The sequence below is a fragment of the Mastomys coucha genome, unplaced genomic scaffold, assembly GCF_008632895.1.
Source record: "Mastomys coucha isolate ucsf_1 unplaced genomic scaffold, UCSF_Mcou_1 pScaffold13, whole genome shotgun sequence".
NCBI classification, from domain to species: domain Eukaryota; kingdom Metazoa; phylum Chordata; class Mammalia; order Rodentia; family Muridae; genus Mastomys; species Mastomys coucha.
In genome coordinates this window covers 21,314,766-21,338,825 of record NW_022196895.1, presented here as the reverse complement: position 1 = coordinate 21,338,825, position 24,060 = coordinate 21,314,766, and the positions used below count along the sequence as shown (strand labels likewise).

At 42.1% G+C, this 24,060-nt stretch overlaps 1 protein-coding gene across 5 annotated transcripts in view; it reads right to left on the bottom strand.

The window, feature by feature from the left end:
• Positions 1 to 24,060, bottom strand: part of Fhod3 (formin homology 2 domain containing 3) — a 421,283-nt gene that overhangs the window by 23,214 nt on the left and 374,009 nt on the right. For all 5 annotated transcript variants that reach the window (XM_031365152.1, XM_031365155.1, XM_031365151.1 and 2 more), the window contains 4 exons: positions 20,321 to 21,198; positions 9,976 to 10,134; positions 1,708 to 1,890; positions 91 to 210 (listed from right to left, as the gene is read on the bottom strand). In XM_031365152.1, the coding sequence (XP_031221012.1) occupies positions 91 to 210; positions 1,708 to 1,890; positions 9,976 to 10,134; positions 20,321 to 21,198 (1,340 nt within the window). The remainder of the gene's footprint in view (positions 1 to 90; positions 211 to 1,707; positions 1,891 to 9,975; positions 10,135 to 20,320; positions 21,199 to 24,060) is intronic.

Below are 24,060 nucleotides of genomic sequence, written 5' to 3'. Positions count from 1 at the left end.
TCAGAGAATCGAAGGCACAGACCCATCAGTAAATGATGGCCGAGGCTTTGTGATAAAGGCCGCCAGGAAGTCAGGGCTGGGAAGTCTTACGTTAGTTCCATTTAGAAAGTTCCCAATGGCAAGGAGCGTAGACAGGATGAAGCCCAGAGTCTTATTGTTCTCCAACTGGTCTATTCCTTCCTTCAGGTCCAAAAGTGGTTCAGCCACTTCCTTTCAGATAAAAAGAAAGAGGGAGATGAGTAAGAATTTTGGCCTTTTTTGGTTCCTTTCCAGGTCTGTGAAGTCTAAAGGAATAAACAGTAGGCAATAATCGCTAGCACAGGACAAGCTTGGGTGACAGGCATCTGGTCCTACATATGAACTGTACTGAAAGGTAGCAGGGGGGCAGTCTTCATCTTCTCTAGTACTAAGCCCCTTCCAGTTCACCATCTCATTTCCACTGGCCCGCAGTTAGCCTACAAGAGCACGTCCACTGACATGTTTGAGGCACAGACCCATCAGTAAATGATGGCCGAGGCTTTGTGATAAAAGGCCTCAGGAATCTCAGGAAGTTATCAAAATTTACAAGTGTCAGGAATCTCCTTAAACACAGACTCTCAAGGCCCTTCCCTGACCTACGTAAGTAGTAACAATTATCTGGAGAAAAAGACACCCCTCCAGCTCTCTGCGCATTGATGTTGGGCAGGGCACTTCGGAAACACCCATGCTGGAATGGGCTTTGTGGTTCTATAACTCCATGTGAGTTATCTGTGTTCTTACATAAGTATCCCCTGACCCACCCTCATGTTAGTAACCCTGATAAACTCTGGTTCACTGAATTAGACTTGGGTGGATATCTTTCTTTGGTCTGATGTTACCATCTGGGGTCGAGATGTTTGTTCAAAACTCCCTAGGGAAGTTACAGAACTTACCTCAGTGTAGGAAGGGTGCTTATGGCTTCCATTTGCTATTAAGAGGAATCTCCAGTACCTATCCCATCTAAATCCTCCCCCAACCTGTGTGTGTGTGTGTGTGTGTGTGTGTGTGTGTGTGTGTCTGTCTGTCTGTCTGTCTGTCTGTCTGTCTCTGAATGTATACCTGTCTCACTATAGGAGCACTGAGGCACACTACTATGTCTGGCTTTTTAGTTCTCATATAATTCCGTTTTTTGTCTGCTGCCCCCAGCTGTTGCTGCTACCATGGATGGAGCTGTCCCACTCACCATCATGACTCTCCCTTCCTGAAAGAATTTTCCCTCTGAAATCATGAGCCCTGAACAAAACTCTCCTCCCATATGTAGTTTCTGCCACAGACATTTGGCCACGCAATAAGAGGAGTAGCTACTACCATTTTCTCAAAGGTACCCATGTAGCTGCCAACTGCCATGACCAGTGCCAAGTTTTGGTTATTATCAACAGGTGGACAGATGATAGATTTCCCCCACATTGTGCTTTTCTATAGTTTCTACCATGAAAATCCAGCCTGAAAATTTTTGATCATAAAAAAGTCATTTCTTTCCTCCCTACGGCCAGGCGTCTGAGGCTGATGTCAGGAGGGTGCTCACCACCTAGCACAGATGCAATGTATGCCACCCAGTGTAAGCTACAACCCAGTCAGCTCGCCCTCTAAACTCTGTGTCAAGAGCAAGGCCTCACAAACTTACTGTTTACCCACTGTAAAAACCATTGGGCAGCCCAAGCATGTGGGATGCCCCTACGACCTGCCTACCTTTTCTGTGGTTTCATAATCCATTTTGAATGCCCACAGGTGGAGCCGAGCTGAGAGCTCGCTGATGGAAGAGAGTGTGAGAAGGAACTGCTCCGCACTGCCCAAGGGCACTTCCGGGTTGGCCAACTGAGCCTCCTGGATTTTCTGCTTCTCTTCTTCAGTTGGAATCATGGTCAGAATTTTCTAGAAAGATAGGATGATGTAATAATTCTTTGTTAGTAATGGCCTCTGCTCCTGTGATGTTTTCAAATTTCTGTTACAATTTTCCAACCAGTGGTTAACATCATTCTGTTTTTAATAATAGGCAGGTGTTATATTATTATAACCAGTAAGCTTTAAATATCTTGCTCTAGGACTTCTAGGCCTTGTCTAGGTGTGTTCTAGGCAAGGGTGTTTCAGGCAATGACAGTGGATGATAAGTGAGAAGACAGAATATTGGAGAATTGCTTCCTGCTCCCTAGGAGATATAGTGGTGTGTTGAGAATGTGTGCTTTGTGGTACATCTCATAAGCAGATTGCAAAAATGAAACATACATGATGAAGTCAGATTGGCTTTTATGTATTAATTGTAAATGTTAACCAAAACTCATCAAGAAGCAATGCTGCAGTATCAAACACAGGTCAGACTGAGGAAAAACACATAGTAGTGTACACACTGCTCAGTGACAAAAAGGTATAGCTTTCTATTTCTATTTGCTTCTGGAAAACCCAACCCAACAGATGTTAGAATCTAATTGATTCTTACTGGTTCAAATGCCTAATTCATTTTTTTTAAAACAGAAAAATTAATCTGTCCTTATCATTCCTATTTTAAAGCTGCATGGAAACCCTTCCCTCATATATATATATATATATATATATATATATATATATATATATATATGTGTGTGTGTGTGTGTGTGTGTATGTGTGTGTGTGTGTGTGTGTGTATATTCTCATATATATATGTGTATATATATATGAGAGAGAGAAACAGAGACACAGAGACACAGAGACAGAGAAAGAGAGAGAAGACAAGAAAAAGGTAGAATTGTTCATAAAGGCTATGATAGTCTGCCTAAAGGAACTATGAACAACAAGTAAAAATGTTTCTAAACCATAGAATTGAGTTTAATGATGTTTCGTGATACATGGCCAATACACAAAACCTACATTATTGCTACGTAGAAACAATAATCAAATGTAAAATTATATATAATTATATGTAGTATGTTATATATATGTAATTGTTCTAAGTACTATGATTCTATAGTTCTTCAGCTTGGGTAGAGGGATACTTCCAAGGTCACCTTTTACAATTCACCATGCTTTTTCCATTTCTTCTTCCTTACTATACAGCTTCTAGAACCAGCTTGTTTGTCTCTATACAAAATCATGTTGGTCTTTTAGTTGGAACTGAGTTAAATTTATAGATTATATGTATTTTTTCTGATTTCCAACATATGTAGCCTATACATTTATTATATTTATGACTTGTATATTTCATAATAAATAGCACTTTAAAATTCACTTGTTACTATGTAACAATAAAGTAAGTTTTGTGCATATATTTATATCAATATCTATCTCAACAGAAGGACAGAACAATACAGAAAGGGGCATACAAACATGGTCCACTAGACAAAAGTGAAAGACTACTGAACAGAGAAAGGATACAATTTACAACAAGTGGTCTTGAACCACCTAGATTCCATATTTAAAACAAAACAGAGTAAAAAAAAAAAAACCTTCAACTTAATTCTCCTCCATACATAAAGAAACTCAAAATGGATCATGAGTTTAAAAGTAAAATGTAATACCATAAAAATTTTGGAAAGAAACAAGAGAAAACCTTTGTGGCCCATGGTAGGCAAAATATTTCCATGAGCAGCAGCTGATACGGTAAACTATACCCTAGCTAATTTCTTTCCCTGTAACAAGAATGAAAACATAAGCTGTGACTTCTCAGCAGAGAGGCTGCCCTCTGACCTTGCCATTCCATTCCTGGGTCTGTACTCTAGAAAACTGGAAACATACTCGCTGGAAACTATTAAAACATTTGCAGTTGCTTTATTTGTAATAGCCCCAGTCTGTGTCGAGTTAAAGCTTTTAGTGGATAACTAGGTAAGCACATTGTGGTCCATCCCCAGGATGCAGCAGCAGTCCTCTGTGGTCCCACCAAGACGCTGTGGAACAGAGGTTGTTACCAGCGTGGCTCCAGGATGAGGCTACATGGGTAGGATTTGAGTATCAGGAGAGATTTAGCTGGAATTCTGGAGGTCACGCTGTCCACAAAGACAGTGTATATAAAAAAAAAAAAAAAAAACCAACAATTCAAACAGATAACACTTTGAAAACATCTACGATTGGGGGAGAGAAAGGGCACTTTAATTTTCATAATGCTTAAATTGTTCTAGGCACAACAGGGATTTCAAAACAAATGCTTGCCAGCACCTTTCATGACCTCCAGGAGACATGTTCCTGCACGCTTTGCTGCTTTGTCCCTTTGAAGGAACTGAACATTTCTCCTTGGCTGTTTACTTCTCTAATTGGAACCATTTCTTTGCCACTGAGGACTCTGGGCCTATGATCTACTAGTTTATTTTCTCCTTCCTTTGTATCACTGTCAACAAGGATAGTTATAGGACAGTGGGACAGTCGGGGCAAGGACAGCTATAAGACAGTGGGACAGTCATGGCAGACCCACCTCCTGTGAGTTGGTGGTCCCTTCCACCACCAGGAATGATACAGACGAACAGAAGGCAAGGCTTAAGGCAGACTCTTGTCACATTAGTAGGTTCTTTGATGATTCAGCTTTGAATCACCACTTGGTTTTGTAGGGAAAGAAACATCCAACAAGACCAAAATTTAATAATTGGAATTTTTCTTTACTTTCTTCCTAGGCCAGTGGCTCTCAACCTTCTTGATGCTATGACCCTTCAATACAGTTTCTCATGTTGTGATGACTCCCCCAACCATAAAATCATTTTTCTTCCTACTTGATAACTGTGGTTTTGCTACTATTATGAATTGTAATGTAAATATTTTGGGGGGAAAGAGGTTTGTCAGGGATCGTGACCCACAGGTTGAGAGTCACTGTTCTAAACAATGTTTGTATGTTACTACAATAATTATACTTGTTCTCATACCAGAAGATACAATTCTGTGCCCCCTCCAAAACAATACAAATGTATCCTTAATTTTAAATCGAAATGCTGGGTTGAGTTTGGCCATTTCATCTACCTGCAGATGAGACCTGGCAATACTTGTTTATTTTGGCAGAACCCTAGCCATGGTGATGATGAATATACTACAGGGACATGGGCGTGGCAACAGGGGCTTGGGAAAGCTTGGCCAGGGGTAGTTGGTAAAGTTTGCATTATTCTGAGAAAATGGTATTCTATCCATGCACTTTTCTGCAGCAACTTAAAAATTAACCCATAAAAGGCCCCTGGTGGTATCTCCTTCCATCTCATGAGCACTCTGAAGAGGCACATTGGTGCAAGAGATTATTGTGTCCAGTACAGATGAAATATTTGTTGAAGCTTTCCTACACAGAGCTGGAGAACTGCTAGGAGCTGCCCCTCATGCCACAGCAGTAGAGACATCTTTCACAGACACTCGTCTGTGGATGCAAGGACTACAAACAGAACAGCTGTGTTTCATCCTCAGAGCATTCTGGTTCCCTGAGCCAGCTACATAGCTCCATGAGAAGACTCACCTATGTCCAGGACCCACTTAAGCCAGCTAAGGACATGCACTGGGAAATACAAACTCCTTAGAACGATACTGCGGCACAAATGGTTAAAGGGAATTTCTGCTTCTAGGATGATGCTGGGTCTGACAGCCAAAGTGAGCCAAGTTAAACGTTATGAAAGACCACTGTATTGTACTGCCTTTTAAGTGGACTACACTCTAAAAATCATAAAAGTGAAGGGGAGAAAAGTATGTTTTCCCATTTCCGTTTGTGATCATTTTATGCATTTTACTGGAAAAATACTGTTGATGCTCTCTAGAGATGATTCTAAAATTACTTCCTATAGCTGAATACTCTTCTGCAAACCACTTCCTTAATAAAGTTAATTACTCAGGTTTATATGACAAATCCAGACTCATACCATGAGTTGCTAGGCAATGGCACAGGATGTCATTTAATACATCCTAATTGTGTTTTGCAGCACAGAGCTTTCCAATGGCCCTATGAAGCTGAGATGCCATGACATAATGCGTGTATCCAGGAAGCAGAAGGTCTGGCTGAAGGCCTGTGCACATTAGCTGCAAATCTTATTAGCAAAGGTCTGTAAATTGACAATTGTTTTTTTCTTCTCCATCTTATTTTAACTCTTGAATGACAGGGATCCAGAACAAGTCCTGGGTCCTTCCCAGCACATGAATGTAGATCTTCTATGGCATTCAGAGCATACTGCATTGCACATTCTACAGGAGGGCTTATTCCATGGTCTTCATAGCTATGTGAGAATAGCTGAAGGATAGTCCGTCCTTGGATACAGAGTTAGTTCCAATCAGGAGTCTTGGCTGGAATGCTTTTACTCCTTAGGGGAGGTTAACAGTATATGAAGACATTTCTAGTTGTGGGTCAGTGTGGGAGAGCATAGGGACCATTAGTATCTAGTGTATTAGCTACATGTCCTATTGCTGTTGTAGTAACAATGTTGCTCAAATCAAGTGGCTTTAAACAACCTAAATTTGTTCTCTCATGATGTCCAAAATTAACATGGTAGGAGGCCCATGTTTTCTCTTTGAAGGCTGGAGAGAACATTCCCTTGCCTCTTAGCTTCTGATGTTTAACATGATCCTTGGCATCCCTTGGGTTAGAAGAGTGTCCCTTTAATTTCTCCCCCTGCCATCACATGGCTTCCCATTCCATGAATCTCCCTGTGCGACCTCTGATTCAAGTGGGACTCTCATCTGTCTGTGTCCAAAAGTCCCTTCTCTTCTAAGAGTACCAGTCAGAAGACTGATGGCCCATTTTAATAGAACTGCTTTTCTAAGTGAGGTCATCTCCTGTATTAACATGAACTTAGCAGGGATACTATATGTTCAACCAAGTACTTGTTTCAGTGGATAGTTTTTCCTTGCATCTGTCTCTTCTTCCCAAAGGACAAAGGTATACATGGCATGCTAGGCTCCACATCTTGCAGGTACTGTATGTTCACTGTCCCCTCCTCTACCCAGGGCTCTAGGTGAACCTAGAACTGTGGCCAAGCCTTCATCTCTGGACTTCTCTGTCAAAGACTCATGTTCTTTCTAGAGTTAGGCTTCACAGGTTCCATCTATGTTCAAATTATGCAAGCAAGACTGTATATGAACAAACCTTACATGTGGAGGGCATCTTGCCAATAGAGGAATGGGACACCCAGTATCATAAAGCAGTAGCCTCATACTCTTCATCCTTACCCAGATATCTCTAGGTTATATTACCTATGGCTGCAAATCTGTAGGTTGTCTAGTAGCTCCTCCCCTTTTCCATCATCATGATAAGAGGTTTCACCTGATACAATCTGGCACAATCTCACAGAAGCAGGAGAGCATGTGGAGGAACAGGAATTGTTTCAAGAGAAATATTGAGATTTGGTCTTTTGCTATGTATTGTAAGGTTTAATATTGGCCCCAAGGCCTAATTGCCCCTAGGAACAAGATAATCCCTGCATAGACCCAAGTGACTCTATGTAACATTTCCCTCATCCTTGATTGGTGAATAAAAACCTACGGCTGGGCAGAAAATGAGTGCAGTTTTGAGGTTCCCATACTTGGGATCAGAGATGGGGAACTATGAGGAGGGAGAGAAAAGCAAAAGTGGGATATAGATATATTATAAAAATTGGACAAATAGGGGTAGATTATTGAATCTACTCTCAAACCACAAAATATAGCATCTTATAATCTTACATTGGTAGAGATCTTTATATTTTGATATAGAATTGAGGTTATATTTTGTTACATTGGTACTGAATTTTATATAATGATGCACATATAAAGTTTTCATTAATATACATCTTTGTATACTGATACAAAATTTAAGATTAATTTGTTAAAACATAATATTTATATATTTCAACTGTTATAAAGGTATTATGCCTATGCAACTCCTTTAATAATAGAAAGTTTAATTGCAATCATTTTAGTAACTGCTATTACAAACCATTTAGGATAAGTAATACAAGTTAATAGTCAACCAAACTCATGGTCTTGTCAGATTCTAATCTGAATCATCACAGAAATATACATCCTGGATGATACATACAGAAAATAGATAGCTGGAGACAAGCAATGTTTGGAAATTCAGATATGCTATGAATAGATAGATGGTCTTCAAAAATCCCAGAGACTCACAGAATATGGCATTTAACCATAATTTTATTAATTTAAGGTCTTTTTGACATTATGACATGTCAACTCCTGGCAATGTCACATTAAACTTGTAAGAAGATGATAAACATCAAAAGCCTCCATATGGAATTGCTTCAATTATGGCAAACTATTCACTGGGCAAAAATAAATAAATTCCCTTAATTCATCTGCAGACAAAATGGTATCAAGAAATGACAAATGGATGCAGGATAGTTGATTGCCAAACTCTGCCAAGACAAGGTAAACAAGTCCTTTATATTACTGCTTCTCATAAGGTCTGTCAGATATCCTGGGCCAGAAGGCTGAAGATAGATGCTGCAGCATTAGAGAGAATACTAGAGACTATCCAGATGGTCAACTGTCTCTGTCATATCTATAATTTTTGGAAGCTGCATCCCAGCACTTTCTAGGAATAATATTTATTCCTTCTCAGGTCTCTGATGGGGTTAAAGACTAAATAGTAATATTTTTTTTTACTATAAGCTTAAATTGTTTAAGATTTAAGAAGATGTTCTAAGTCTAAGAAGATGTTAATATTATAAATTAGGAAAGAAATTAGAATAGAAACTGATTAAATCCAGAATTCTAAACTCACCAAGATAGAATAATTGTTTCCTAATTGTTCTTACTACATGTTGTTTATTTTTATAAGAGAAAATGCCTTTTTATTTAGACCAAAAAAGAGAGAAATTATTGATGTTTGGTCTTTTACTATATATAATCATTTGTAATGCCAAATACTGTACCCCCAAGGCCTGGTTGCCTCCAGGGACAAAAGAATGTGCACATAGACGCAAGTGACATTATGTAACCTTGCCCCCCCCCCCGAAATTATCCCTGATTGGTTAATAAATATGCCTACAGCCTATAGCTGGGCAGAAGATAGGTGGGTTTTTGGGTTCCCAAGCTTGGAGTCAGAATCAGGGGACAGGAGAGAGAGAGACATGGAGAGAGGAGAGACGCCATGGGGTAGATGAGTTATGAAAACATGACCATAAAGGCTGACCAATTGGAATTAGGAGCAGCCCAGATGGAGCATACCAAGTTATAATTCAGGGTTATTGATGAGGAAGTCAATTCTAATAGCTTAGAAGACAGGTATCTGCTCAGCTTTAATGCTATAAAGGTTTATTATAAATATAAAAGCTATATGTCTTTTATCTGGAAACTGAATGATCTAAGGAAAGATAGGAACCCAGATTTGAGATTAAATATGAATCATAAACAGAGAAATATTCTCCACTGGGCAATCTACCTCTCATCTTTCTCTACCTTTAACAGATCAGCAAGCATGAATGCCTCAGCTGGCTTGTTCTGTTCTCTAGTTGATACAACAACAACATCTCTGTTTCTTTTTTCTTTTTAATGCAAGGTTTCATGTAGCCCAAGCTGGCTTCAACCCTATGTGTAAGTGAGGATGATCTTGTACTTCTGATCCTTCTGCCTCCACTTGCCATGTACCGAGACTGCGGGCCAGTGCCATCATATACACTTTTGGTAGTCCTAGGGATAAAATCAGGGCTTTGTGCATGGTAGGTGAGCTTTATCTCTAGCCTCAAATCACATCTTTTTGTAAGACCAAAACAATGTCCTTTTTATGTGGACTTCAGCACCTAATGAAAGTACAATTCATAAGTCTTCCTAAATATATGTAACATGACATGGAAGGAGCCCTAGGCAGGATGATCTTTCTCCATTCTGAGGTGAGCAATATTTGGTTAAAGTTGAGGTCCAAGATCTCTGAACTTCACAGGCAGCATGACTTATTGCCCTAGCCCAAATAAACATCTAGGAATCATTAATATCTTTCAGCGTTCAGTTGAGTAAAGAAGATTGCAAACTACCAAAGTTATATTCAATGCAACAATGTGACACACATTTCACAACACTAAGGATTCTTCATAGAACTAGCCTTACCTCAATCCCTTCTTTGTTTAAGGCATACTCATCGAAGTTCAAAATGGCTATCTTAATCGTCCTTGGAGGGGGCAGCACTGTCAGGCCGATGTTGATGGCGTTGCTCCTCTTGGAATCCAGAACAATGATCTCCTGCCTTTTACCATCTGCAGCCGTTTTCTTGGTGATAAAACAAGGAAAATCAAAAGATTAATGTGTCATCCGGGGTTTCACTCCTCATTTAGAGGTGAGAGCAAATGGCCCAGATTTGAGTAAAGGAAGAACTGGCTGCCACTCACCACAGGAGAGAGAGTGTGGGGAAGAGGGAGATAGATCAAGGCTTAGGTATTCAGTAGTCTCCAAGCTTGGGTCAGTAATGGAACTTCACAATTCAGACACATTACAAAGTAATATTGATTTTCCTTCTACAGGAAAAATTTTTGTGCAAGAACAAAATGTCTCCTTTCCCCAATCACCCCAGCCTTTTAGAATTCTTTTCTTGTGTGCTGTGAAGTGTTAGGATGTGTCTTGGTTGGCTCAGTGTATACAATGTGCCTATAGCAGTGAATACCCAGGCTGAGAAGACAGGCTGGTGAGGACATTTGGTGTGGCTGATCTGTCAGCCCTTAGGATCATTAGTCGTCCTAGGGCCTCCCTCACTTTTCAAATGCTCTGCACCCTTTGGACTAGAGTGCCTCCATCTTTTCTTTATGTTTAACCACCCTAAAACTACCTGCTGCAGGACAGAGTGGAGCTTCATAAGTAAGAGAAAAGAAAAGGCATGTGCCATTAAAAGGGGATAAATGGCAAGCAGGTGCAGACACCAAAGAGAACAGAGAACTGGAGGTGTTCTGGCATCCTCACAGAACTCTGGGTCTCTCAGAGGCAGACCCTGGGCCTCCCTCATCCTTGTGGCTAGCACAAGGCTAACATTATGACTATTTGTAAGCCTTTGAAACTCAATGTTTGTATCCCTTCTCCAAATTCAGTTGTTGGTCTCCTAATTTCCAAAGAGATAGAATCTAGTATCAGAGGTTAGAGCTTTTGGAGGTATCATGGTTTAGATAAGGCGGGAAGAGTAGACTCCTCACAATGGAATTGGGAGTTCTTACAGGAACACAGCAAGAAAGAAACCATCTGAAAGGCAGGAAGAAAGCCCTTGGCAGAATTAATCTGGCCAGCATCTTAAACTCCATAGCCTCAAGAATTGTAAGATACATTTCTGTTGTTTAAGCCACTGGTAATGTGATTTTTAAATAACTGTATTTATTTATTTTTATGTGTATGAATGGTATACCTACATGTATGTTTGTGTAATATGTGCAAGCCTGGTACCTGTGGAGTTAAGAAGAGAACATGAGGGCCCCTGGAACTGGAGTTACAGATGGCTGTGAGCCACTGTGTGGGTGCTGGGAATTGAACTCAGTCATCTAGAAGAACAACAAAGGGAACCATCTCTCCAGCCTGGTGTATGGTATTTTATTATGGCCACCTCAACAAATAAACACAGGATATGAGAAGCTAAGCTAACATTTGTCACCTCCAGAGCTAGGACACAAGTTGTGTCCACTTTTCCCTTCAGCTGTCAGGAAGATATATGTAGGTGGCAGTGGAGGGGAGTGGGAGGAGACTGGTTCAGCCTCTACAACTGCTCAGGTTCCCCATGGCGCAAAGGCATCTGGGAGAATGGCTGTTTTGAATCATATAACACTCTTATGGTGGCAAAGAAGGTAGGGTGGTTGTTTTAAGAAAATTGCACCCAGTGATGGTGCGTGCTCACTGAGCAAGGATTCCAACAGCAGGCCAGTTACCTGCTGAAAAGGCCAGGTCTGCAAGAACTGACTCTCCAACTGGGCCCTTAAGAGTATCTGGGAGGCTGCCAGCCCCAGGGAGAAAGTCAGCAGATGAGCCATTCTTGCTCAGGCTGGGAGCTATCAGGGATGAGGCTAGATGAGGCTATATTCTGAAAGACCTCACAAGCTAGCATGGGGGAGGAGCTCCGACCACACCCTGCAGACAAGTACGATCTGAATGGTTGTTTTGAAGCTGTCTGAGCCCAGAAGCAGAAGAGCCACCTAATGGGGCTAATGCTAGAGCTATGGTCTACCTTGGAGAAACAGGCTGGTCCTTCTAGGTCCTCCAAACTCAACTGCTACAATTTTATTTTAGGTCCTTAAATACGTGTTTGGGAATAAATATACTTAAGATTTCTTTATGGAAAAAAAAAAAAAAACAGCTGAGAATTTCCCAGCCTGAGGAGGGGGGAGTGGGGATATATTTCACCTTACCGGTTCTGGTCTATTAGAGAACTCTAATACAATACTTCATCATCATCATCATCATCATCATCATCATCATCATCATCGCAATAATAATAATAATAATAATAATAATAATAATAATAATAATAATAATAATAAATAATTCTATTAAATTCTAATAAGATTTGTATACTGGCTGGTTTTGTGTCTCAACTTGACACAATCTGGAGTTATCACAGAGAAAGGAGCCTCCCTTGAAGAAATGCCTCCATGAGAACCAACAGTAAGGTATTTTCTCAATTAGTGATCAAAAGTGGGAGGACCCACTGTGGGTGGTGCCATCCCTGAGCTGGTAGTCCTCGGTTCTATAAGAAAGCAAGCTGAGCAAGCCAGGGGAATCAAGCCAGTAAGGAACATCCCTCCATGGCCTCTGCATCAGCTCCTACTTTCTGACCTGCTTGAGTTCCAGTCCTGACTTCCTTTGGTGATGAATAACTATGTGAATGTGTAAGCTGAATAAACCCTTTCCTCCCCAACTTGCCTTGGTCATGATGTTTGTGCAGGAATACAAACCCTGACAAAAACAAACTGTTTTAAGATAGAAAAAAATATCTATTCTAAAATTAGTAACAGACCATGTACATTTTAAAAGTCAATAATATTCTTTATTTTTTTACATGTATCTATTTATCTGTAAGAGTGTTTTGCCTGCATGTATGTATATCTACCATGTATATGCCTGGTATCCTTGGATGTCAGAAGAGGGCACTGGATTCCCTTGGAACGGGAGTTATGGATGGTTTTGAGCCACCACCATGTGGGTGCTGGGAACTGAACCCAGGTCCTCTGAAAGAGCAACAAGTGCTCTTACCTGCTGAGCCACTGCTCCAGCCACTATTGTTCTTTTTTTAGGCATGAATAATCTGTTTCTGACAGTCACGGAGCTCTGTGTATCCTCAGTCAGCTGTGCACAGAGACAGCACAGGCGGAAGATCAATGCAGAATTGCAACATGCACAACCCCGGTCACTCTCACTAAGACTATAGGCTCTGAACCACCGTCTGACATGAAGGAGTCACAGCTAGTGTGTAATTGGAACAGGAAACAAAGTCAAGATGAATGAGCAGTAAGCCTGTGGAGAATCCACTAATGCCTTCCTTCTGAGGAGAAGGTCAAGGAGAAAGCAGGACAGAGGCACAGGGGAGAAAGACCAGGGCCACACCTGAGGAGACCTTCTATTCCTGATTGCTGCTTGGTTTGTGTCTCCTTCTACCCACAGTAGTCTTAAGACATCAATGGGGCATGAGAGCAAACCCTGAACATAGGCAGGAGAGGCTAGAGGATCCCTGCCTAATTCTCCAACAGTCTGTTTTGTTTACTCTGTTTCAGTTTCCCAGACAGGACTTTTCTAGGTAGTCTCCTAACTTACTCTGTACCATAGGCTGGCCTCCAACCCATGATCCTTTAAAGTCAGTGTCTTGAGGGCTGGGATAACAGACGTGTGTCACCACATTTGGGCACTACCAGCTTCTTTTCCAGCTGGCTGCTTGTCTTTGTGGGATTATTTATCATCCCTCCTTGATTTCCTATTTGCAGAGTAGCTTGTAGGGGCCCAGTCCCCTAAACAAGAAATTTTCATGAAACACTGTGAAAAGGACATACCCTGTGGAGGGCCAGGAGGCCTCCAATGCCATTGGTCAGCTCTGGGCCACAGGAAGGGTGGTTTCAATCTCAGTTCTTGCATTAACGGTTAAAGACAGCCAACCTCTGCCCTCCTCTTCAGCAAGTTTCAAGAGTGGTCAGGATGGGAGGAATGTAGGAGCAAAGTACCTGCCATCCAAGACTCCAGGCACAGGGTGCTTAACTACAGGGCGGCTGAACATTAAAAACAGGGCTATCTCCGCTGTGTATCTGCTTTAGCATAGTAGGTATGCAGCCGTGTGAGGGAAACGGCTTCGGGGCTGTGTTGAAACTTGCTACTTTCCCAAGTATGTCCAGAAGGGTTCCAGGGAGAAGGGGACTTGTTTATTTAAGAAGGGAGGGACCTTGAAAAGTCTCCAGGCTGTTTTAGTTCCATGAAGCCTATTAAACAGAGTCCTCCTCTGAGAGCTTATATAGCACCTCTTACCACTCCCAAGCCCTAAGACGATCTCTGGAGACATGCGCAGGGGAACAGAGACCTCACAGAGCAGGGGCAGGAAGGAAGACAGGGATGTTCAGCACCGTAACCTCAGGTTGTCCCAGAGGGGGGAGAGGGTCTGGTATATAGGACGACAGAGAGGAATGTCTTTAGAATGAGACTTCAACAGACAGCACACAAGTGCAAAAGAGGCAACAGCTTGAGCAGACTGACAACTGCCTAGGCTCAGGCGTGGGCCCTGACTGATAATAACAGCTCTAGAGTCAGATGGAGAACCCAAGAAGCCCGAATGTCCGATGCCTCCCAGAGGGTAAGGAGTGACACAGATACATGGAAGTCTCTGCAGCAGCTGAGTCACACTTAGGCTTAGCTGAACCAGGTGCTTGGTAGAGACTCAGGTGGCTAATGCTTCCTGGGCTAGAGATGTAGAAACGGAGTTTGAGAGGAGATCAAACCATTATCCCTAAAAACAAATATTTCAGAAGATTCGGGTAAGGACTCAAACTTGACTCTGAATAGTTATAGAGGATGTAAGGCCACATGAAAGTGTATGATCACACCCCCATTTCAGCCAACATCCTATTGAAGGGAAAAGGCCCTCACTTGGCCTCTGAGCCATTCAGCTTCAGAGGGCAGAGGATGAAGATTCAGGCAGCAATGAGAAATGTCAGAAAGACATTTATAATCTGTCCAGAGCTTTCATTAAGCTTAACATTTTCTAAGATGCTGACCCAACAGATCTCCTCTTTGATTTGTTTCTCCCCCTTGTTGGGGATAGAACCCAGGGCCTTGCATGTTAGGCAAACACTGTACCACTGAGCTATGCCTTGGGCTCACCTTCTTGAAGTTTTAAAGAGTAATTTTATTAGGAACAGAGGATCAAACTGTTTAAAAAGTTTAAACACTGAGCTTGTCACCCCAGAAGGTACTGTGATTGAAAATAGAAACCATCTAAGGATATGTCTTTGGAGAACTCCCCAAGTCTTGGAGAAGGCTGCTGAATCTGAGAGCACTTCCATGAAAGGCAACTGGCCTCTGCATGAGCTGCTTGGCAGCAGGTGCCCGAGACCCTGGGTCTGGATCTGACTTAGCCTTGGCCATTCTAGAAATGGTAAGTCATGCCTGCTGACTCCCTGCTCATTCCTGCCAAGAATGACACTATGAGATATTTTCAAAACTCTCCCTTGAAAAAGTGACAGTTTACAAGGTTACATGTTGCAATGATACAGATGTAGCAAGGATGAGAACTCTAGAATTTTTCTAGTCTTCCCATAATAGTCATAAAGAAATACATAGCAAAGCTTTCCAGCAAATCAAACAAAAAGCTAAGTCTACATAAAGGCAAAAAACAAAACCAATCTTTAGTTAAGAATAAAATCTTTAGTTGGCATGGTGGTGCATGCCTTTAACCCCAATACTCAGAAAGCTGAGGCAGAGGAATTATTTTGAGTTTGAGGCCAGTTAGGGCTTATATAATAAGACTCTATCTTTAAAAAATGAATGGGGGAGGGAATAAAAGAGAAAAATAATCTACTCCAGAACAGGTTTGCCTTATTGTTAAGGGGGAAAGGTATTAATTTCTCATGTTTTTGAGACTCTGATAGCTAAAGCCAATTGGACATTGTGCTTTCCTATCACCATAAGCAGAGGATGTTCTGAGACTGTTAACCAACTGTGGTAGTGGCACAGGAATAAAAAGTTGTATTTCTAATCCCTAGGTAGAATTTGGGCTTTCTAGTATTATAAAGAACATAACAAACTTCCTCATATCCCAGATATGAATGGCAAGTGCAGACACCTTTATCTCTTCTCCAGGGAGGAGGCCAAATCAGGGTGTCACTGTGGAAGTTGGTCAGGAGGCTGTGTTCACGTGTCACTTTAAAGCAGATGCTTACAAACTCCAGATCTACTCCATAATCTAAGATGCTTAAAAAAAAAAAAATCACCCAGCCTAGACCTGGGCAGGTGTGCAGACCCATAATTCCACCCAAAAGAGAAGTAGCCATGAATGTCATCTGCAAAGTTGAAGCCAGCCTGGTCTACAACAGTAAAATTGCAGGCTTGCTAGGGCTACAGAAGGAAATGACAAAACCAGCAAGGTCACCCAGGTTGAGGCTTAGACCCTGGCCAATTAAATCACCACCTCTCTATCTCTTTTGAAAGTCTATATTAGTAGTTTCTGAAATACTAAGAAACTTCAGGGAGAACAGAGTCTGGTAGTTATTTGAATACTTTGTTCATAATTAGTGGTATCGTTTGGGTAAGTTTAGGAGCTGTGCCCTTGCTCAAGGAGGTGTGTCAGGAGCTTGCCATTCCTAGTTAGCTCCTGCTTTGTGCTGGTAGTCCAAAATGTGAACCCCCGGCTTCCTGCTCCTGCTACTATTTCTTTGCTCTGCCATCATGGATTCCAACCCTCTCTGGAACTGTGAGCCCAAACCAAGGCTTTCTTGTATAACTTGTTTTGATTATGTTTTGTTGCAGCAGTGGAAAAAGTGGTAACACACAGAGCTAAACAGATTGCCACCAAATCCATCTGAGACCCTTCCCCCAAATAAACCCAAGGAACTATAATGTCCTCAAGAGCAGAACCGAGTCCTCTCCTTGCCACTCTCCTGTTTTCTCCACACTTGTCCTGGTCTGGTAGTTAACTGGGGTATGAAGAAGGTGCCCACAGAGAGGAAAGGGTTTTTCAGACCTTCGTTGGACATAAGAATTGGGAAGGCCAATTCACAGGGTTCCTCATGTCAAGGCCACATGTTCTGGGGACTCTCGGCCCTGAAGTAGTTCCCTGGAATCACTTGAACATACATCACCACATGTGTATTTGCAGCAGAAATACACGATAAGGCTTAACCCAGGGTTTCTGTCTCCACACAACCCAATGAGCAACACCCTATAAAAAGCTATATATACACATTTGCTGCCAAGTCAGAAAAGTGGGTTCTGTTTCACAAACTATTTTTGAAAAGAAACCAGAAAGTAAGGCATCTTTTGTTCTTCTCGTGATTACTGAGTGAGCCCCCTGGCACCGGCTCTCATGAGTGAATCTTTGGGTTGGGCATGACTGGATAATCACAGCCATACCCTATCACTTTGGTCTGGTGTTGGTTTTACAATAGAAACTAAAACCAGCTCCCTTTGTTTCATGCTGTCTTGTGAAGCTGATTTCATTTTTGTTGTAGACTATTGTGTTTAATGAAAAACTTCTCGTGAGCCAGAGTTCGGAAGTGGCTGTTTACAGCTGGGTTGTATGAAAATCACAGTCAGTGATCAAAACCAAATGTGGAATTAGTTATATCAGAATGGGTAACATATACAAAAAGGATCCGTCTCTCCAAGGCAGTGATGCTATAATATTAATTTGCATTTTCACCCCTTATAGCGTTTTGAAAATTAGCTTTGGCTCACATTTCCTTTAAAAAAAAAAAAGACAACCAAACAACAACAACAACAACAACAACCCTCAAAGGTATATGATCCTAAGTCTCATTGCAGAACATTCTGGAAACAATTTAATAAATGTTTCAATTTCGTTGTTTCTCAGTGTCCCTATGGAATTAGTTACAGGACCACCAGAGAGTACAATAATTCTCAAATGCCTTACATAAATGGATTTTTACATATTTTGTCCATAACCCTTAAAATCCTCTAGAGTGTTCTAAATCATTTCTGGATTATTAATATTACCTAGCATAATACAAATGCCATGTGCTAGCTGTTGTATTGTTTTAGAAATAAGGACAAGGAAACATTCTATAAATGTTCAGCATAAATACACATTTTTTAAAAAATGGGCTCCATCTGGAGTGATGCAATCTAAAGATGCTGAACTCACCAATGTGGATATTCCCTGATGTCCCTCCTTTACCAAAGATGGAAACATTCAGCCATTAGCAAGGCCTTACATTACCTGGAGAGGTGCTCGCCTACTACAGGAAAGAACAGAACTCTGGGATGCTGTGAGGATGAAAGCCAACAGCTTATCACCAACCATGTCAATCACAGTGAAACTGAGAGAAGAGGGACATGGGTAAAGTAACGCTCATTTTAAGTCTTCTCATGGCAACTTAATTTTACCATAAAGGAAGTTAAACATGCCTCCACTACCAACCAGCCTCCCTTTTTATTCTCAGTCCTGAGGCCTCAGGCAGCCTTGCCTAGCAACATCCAGGGTATAAGCTGCTGTGGGAAGCTAGCAGCACAGCCAGCCAAATGAGTACATGATGAAGGGATGGAGGAAGCAGGGTGGGGTGGGGAAGGGAGCACCAATTGGGTCAGTGGGTCGAGCATAGTGTATGAGATGGGTCATGACCTAACACTCAGCTGGTCTTCCTCACAATACCAGACTAACTGTATGAAGAGGAAGAGGACAGATGAGCACCTAAGCATTATATGACAACACCCCGAAAACATCAGGATATGGGTACACTGAGAGTAGGTGTTCAATGTTTCATTCCTGGGGTTACATTCTAGAAAGAACAAAATCTGGACCTACTTTAACAAAAGAACAGGATTGATGAGATGTGATAATTTATATTAAAGCTTAGCAGTTCAGATCTTAAAGTAAAGAAGCTTTAATACTGACTTAAGGAGATTTCTGAAGCAGGAAATAATTGAGAGCCGTATCCTCTCTGAGCCTGGGCAGAAATAGACACTGGGATAAACACCAGTTGGCAAAGGGGGTCGAGAAGTTTAAGGATCTTGACATGGATTTAAAAGAAGACAGACCAATGAATGCTGCCCAGCTGGCCCCTCAGCATCACTCAACAGCCATTGGCACCTCCTCTTAGAAACACACACACACACACACACACACACACACACACACACACACACGTCCTAAAGATGCTACACATTGTTTTGTCTTTAGAATTGGTACCTGACTCCTAAGTCTGAGAACCTGACTCAGGCAAGTTTATACTCAGCTCAGATGATGACGAATGGATGAATCAGCTGGGGGATAGAACTGACTCAGAGTCATAATCTCTTACATGCCTTCCAGCCTGTCCCACTGGATATGAATCTGACCCAACAAAAAAAATTAAAAATTACATAAAACATTAAAGATTTTTACAGTTGTTTCTGTGACTCGGTTGCATGTTTCTCAGGCACGAGCTATTTGGATGACCTTGTGCTACACTATCAAAAGGTTGGGCACACTTGTCTACATCAGACTTTACAAAACACTTTCTCATATCCCAAATTCCTAGAAGAAAAGATTAACTTAGAGCCTTAAAAAAAGTTCAGTATGCCCTGGATTAGACATTTGTGGGTTGAGATATAAAATGGAGGTATTACTAAAGCATGCATTAGAGGGAATACAATCTGCTATGCATTTCTATATCAGAATTTGCTGACCGTGATGTTATGTCCATTTATTTTATAGTGTTTTCCATGCATAATCCTATGTAATGCCTGTGTTAACAATACTACAAGAGTGATGCCTGCAGGTTCTCATGCATTCAAGAAAATAAGAAACCTAAATGCATATGTAATTTTTCTAGGGATGCAAATATGTCATTACTGAATATCTGGACAGTTTTGGTATGTCAGCTCAGAGGAGTATCCAGAGACTGAATTATTGCCTCTGGAAAAGTACTGAGTGGCTACAGCTAAGTTCAAAGTGCTACTATGGTCCCTCACTTGAGGTGACAGTAGATGAGTATGCTCAGTACACCTGCTAAGTGAGTAAGTTCAGTTCCTTCGGGATGCACTAACATTACTCTTGGCCTACACGGCCGTCCATGATTAGTCTTTTTGCTTCTTTTCCTGGGTTGTCTGGTGTGCTACAGTGCATTCTGACATAGCATGTATCCAAGGAATACTATCTGAAAACTAAGACTTTTTAGTCCCAGTAGACTGCTTACCAAATAGCTAAAGCAACAAGATAGGACATCTCATCAAGAACTAACCTCTCCTCCTATTCTCCTCTTCTAAGCAAGAACCATGTCAGGGCCCAGCCTACCTTGGTGACAGACAGCTCCTTAGACTTGGACTCAAACAGGTGTTCTAGTCTGGAAGTGTCCACCTTAATGGGTTCCAGTTTTGACCACAGGAATTCCCTGCACCGGCGATTGTTCTTATTTGGCCACTCAAAGGGCCGAACTTCATTCCAGAACAGTCGGATCGTCTTCTTTTTTTTGGTGAATGCTGGCTGACCCCTGGGTACCTGGGACCACCCTAAGCCCTGAGCAGTGTTGAACATGGGAGAAGCCAATAAATTACCGGGGACTGGTGGGGGAGGCACGCTGTCCAACAGGGGTGGAGGGGGCGGGGGTGGCAAACCCAGGAAGGTGGGAGGAGGTGGAGGGGGTGGCCCTGGGGCTTCCCGGTGGCCAAGATCCACATCCAGAACATCAATATCATCCTCCTCCCCTAGGTCTGTGAAATCCATGTCTTGGATTCTGAGCTCCCTTGGATTGGCCATGAGCTGGTCCCAGATGTAATCAGACTCAGTCTTCATCTGTGCTGGCGGTGTATCCGGGACCTTGTCATGAGACTCCGCATCAGGAGAGATGGAGCCTCTCCCTACTTCTCCACTGTTGAATTTCTCGGCAAATGCCTTCACGCTGCCCCGGTTGTCTAAACAGCCAATGCCCACCCTCTTGATGCTCTCCTCTGGGGGCTGAGAGTTGGCCTGCAGAGTGGATATCCTGGTGGCGAGGCTGGCCACTGCCTCCACCTCTTGTGCAGACCTCCCAGGCTCGCCGTCACCCTTTTCCTCATCTTCTGTGGATTTTCTGTTATGGGCATACAGCATGTCCAGCATGAACCTCTTGCTGGTAAGGATGTCACCACACTGTCCATTTACACCCACATCCTGAAGGCTGCTGGACCACAAACCTGAAAGGACATGGGAAAGAAGTGGTAAGAAAGTCGCAGGGGGACTCCAATCCACAAGAAAACCAGTTTTGTATGAGAACAGGTGGACACTCAGAAGCAACGCCAAAGAAAACACTAAGATAAGGCACTCAAAGCAGAAGATCCCAGCTGAGGAGTCAGTCCAGGTCTCCAGAATCTTCTAAATGGCAGCACTCCTGACTCCCACCTGCACTACATAACTTCTTTCCTTTCCTCCTCCCATGGCAGGAGGTCACAATCTAACCCACAATATATATATAGGTAAGGGATATCTGTCCTAGTTAGACTAGGGAAGGCAAGAAATCTCCCCCACCCCCCAGTCCAGGGCAAGTGCTAGAGGGACATCTGTCCCCTGACTCTACACGACTATGCTATCAGTTCAGGTTAATGGTCTCATCTCTGGGGGCCTTAAAGCTACCTAGAAGTCTCCTCTCCTTTCTTTGAAATGACCCACCCTCATGCCCCCTCTTCCCTTTCACTTGCCTGCACAGCTCATCCTCTGGGTTGTCTTGCTTCTGCAGTTTACCAGTTTAACAGATGAGGTCCAAAGAGCTCTGCCACTCAGCTTCCAGCCTCCTACCTCCATGAGAATTGAGTCACAGCCTTTCTCCTGTGGCTGTCCACAACAGTCCCTCAGGACCAACCACTCTACTTGTATATTAGGAAACCACTGGGTAATTCTCTGTGACCCTCTGCTCAGCTTCTTGGTCCTCTCACCAGCACTTCTCTGCCCCTCCTACTGAGACCTTTCTGCCCCTCCCACCCCCAGGGCTCTCCCGTAAATACAGGTGTACTTTCTCCTGTCTTAAAGCTTCTCCTGACTCCTCTTTTATCTCTATCACTGCCAGCTTCTGATCTTTCCCTTTAAGATAATATTGCTTCTAAAAGTTTTTTCTCTCCTTGCAAGGCCCATCCATAGATGGGAGCTTCTGCTTATCCAGCCCTTTTCAACTGCTCTTGCCAGGTGGCCAGTGGTGTCCTAGTCTTCCATCCCAAACTTCACACTCATCCGGTCTGTTTCCCTCTTTCTGTCTGCCTCTTCCTCACCTTTGAACTTTACCTGTCCTCAAACCGTATGTCTCACCCACTCTCTCAGCCCCCATTCACCCTAGTCTCAGAGCTTTAAAGACCATTCATGAAAGGGTCTTGCAGCCCCACCCTTCCTTCTGGAGTGGTTTTCTGTCCCCTGACAGCAGCTTCCTCCACCTTAGCACTAATTCCAATCCTTGGCGCCTGCTTTGTGATCAGGAGAGCCAGGCATCGTGCTGACAGACCTTCCCAACCTAGCCAGATCCTAGCCTCTTTCCTCCTTTCTCACTCTTGCTCCATCTCAGCTTGCCAGCACAGCTCCCCTTGTAAGCCGGGAGTCTGCTCTGATAGTAGATAATGGTCTTTGCCAAGAGATAGTCACATTCTTTCTCCATTGTTCTGGAAATGCTGGATTTTCTTATGACAACATAACAGGGTGGTTATTCTGAAGATACTGGTATTCTTGCCTATTTCTTTACTCTTTTAATTCTTGTGTGTATTTTGTACATTATTTATTGTCCCTCTTGTCATTGGCAACTTCCTTTGCATTGTAGGCTATTCTATTTGATATTAACATAAGTTACCTCTACATTTTATTATTATAAAACAATATAATTATTAATTATAATAAAATATAATATAACATATATTTTTGATATATTATATATTGTATAATATAACTTCTTAACTTCTCATTTCCTCTGTCAGTGTGCTTGAAAAGAGCTACTCAATGATATTTTTGTGGACATTTAGTTGCATATTGCTTAGTTTGGGTATTTTTTTGTCTTGTTGATCTTTTGCTTATATATTATGGTTTCTGATTTTGTGTTTTTGTGGAGTGGTGCATGTGTGTGTGTGTGTGTGTCTGTGTGTGTGTTTCTTGTGTTTTATTGTTGCTTTTGGTGGGGGTTGCGGGGAGTCTTTTTGTTTGCCTGTTCTTTTTTTTCTAAAAAGAAAGAGAAAAGGCATGGAGTTGGGTGGGCGAGGAAGTGAAGAGATTTGAGAGGAGTTGGGTGGGCGAGGAAGTGAAGAGATCTGAGAGGAGTTGGGCAGAGGGGAAAGCATGATCTGAATATAGTGTATGACAAAAAAATGAAAAAGAAAGAATTTTGCATAGGTATAATTGGTGTATATTTTAAAAGCCACCACTAAACTAGTAATTGAAGTGTCAGGGCTTAAATGCGCTGTTTATTTGCTTTTTCATTTATTCCCTTGGTTTCTTTCCCCTTGGTCTCCAGTGTATGAACATCACCATCATTTTAATTCAGGGTGAATTAAAATAGAATTTTAAAGTACATGTCTTTACATATTTTTCTTAGTGGGCTCTAGGTATTACAATACCTTCACATTATCCCAGTCTACTGTACTGATGTAATAAGTGTACCATGGAAACCTGGCTCCACTGACCTCTGTGCTTTTCAAAGCACCAGGGCCATTTCAGAGGGCCTCTACAGAGACTACAGTGTTAAATGGCATGGCGACTGTGTTTCAACCTTCAAACTTATTCTCAGCAACCTCTGGGCCAACTGTGTTCCAGGCATACAGCTAGGAAGTGAGGGCTCACAGCAAACAAGACAGGCATCCCCAGCGCCCATCCTGCTGATCTGCAAGTGTCCTATGGCCAACTATGATAATTACCGTGTTCAGGGCTAAACATGGAACAAAATGAAAACCAAGGTGCCTGGAATGAGCTGCAGCTCTTTCGAGCTTTACTTGGTATCACTACAAATTCACTTCTCAGTAAGAGACACAATAGTTAGAGGAATGTAATGTCTCTACAACTTCATGAGGAACAGCAAGAGCTGTTATGACAGA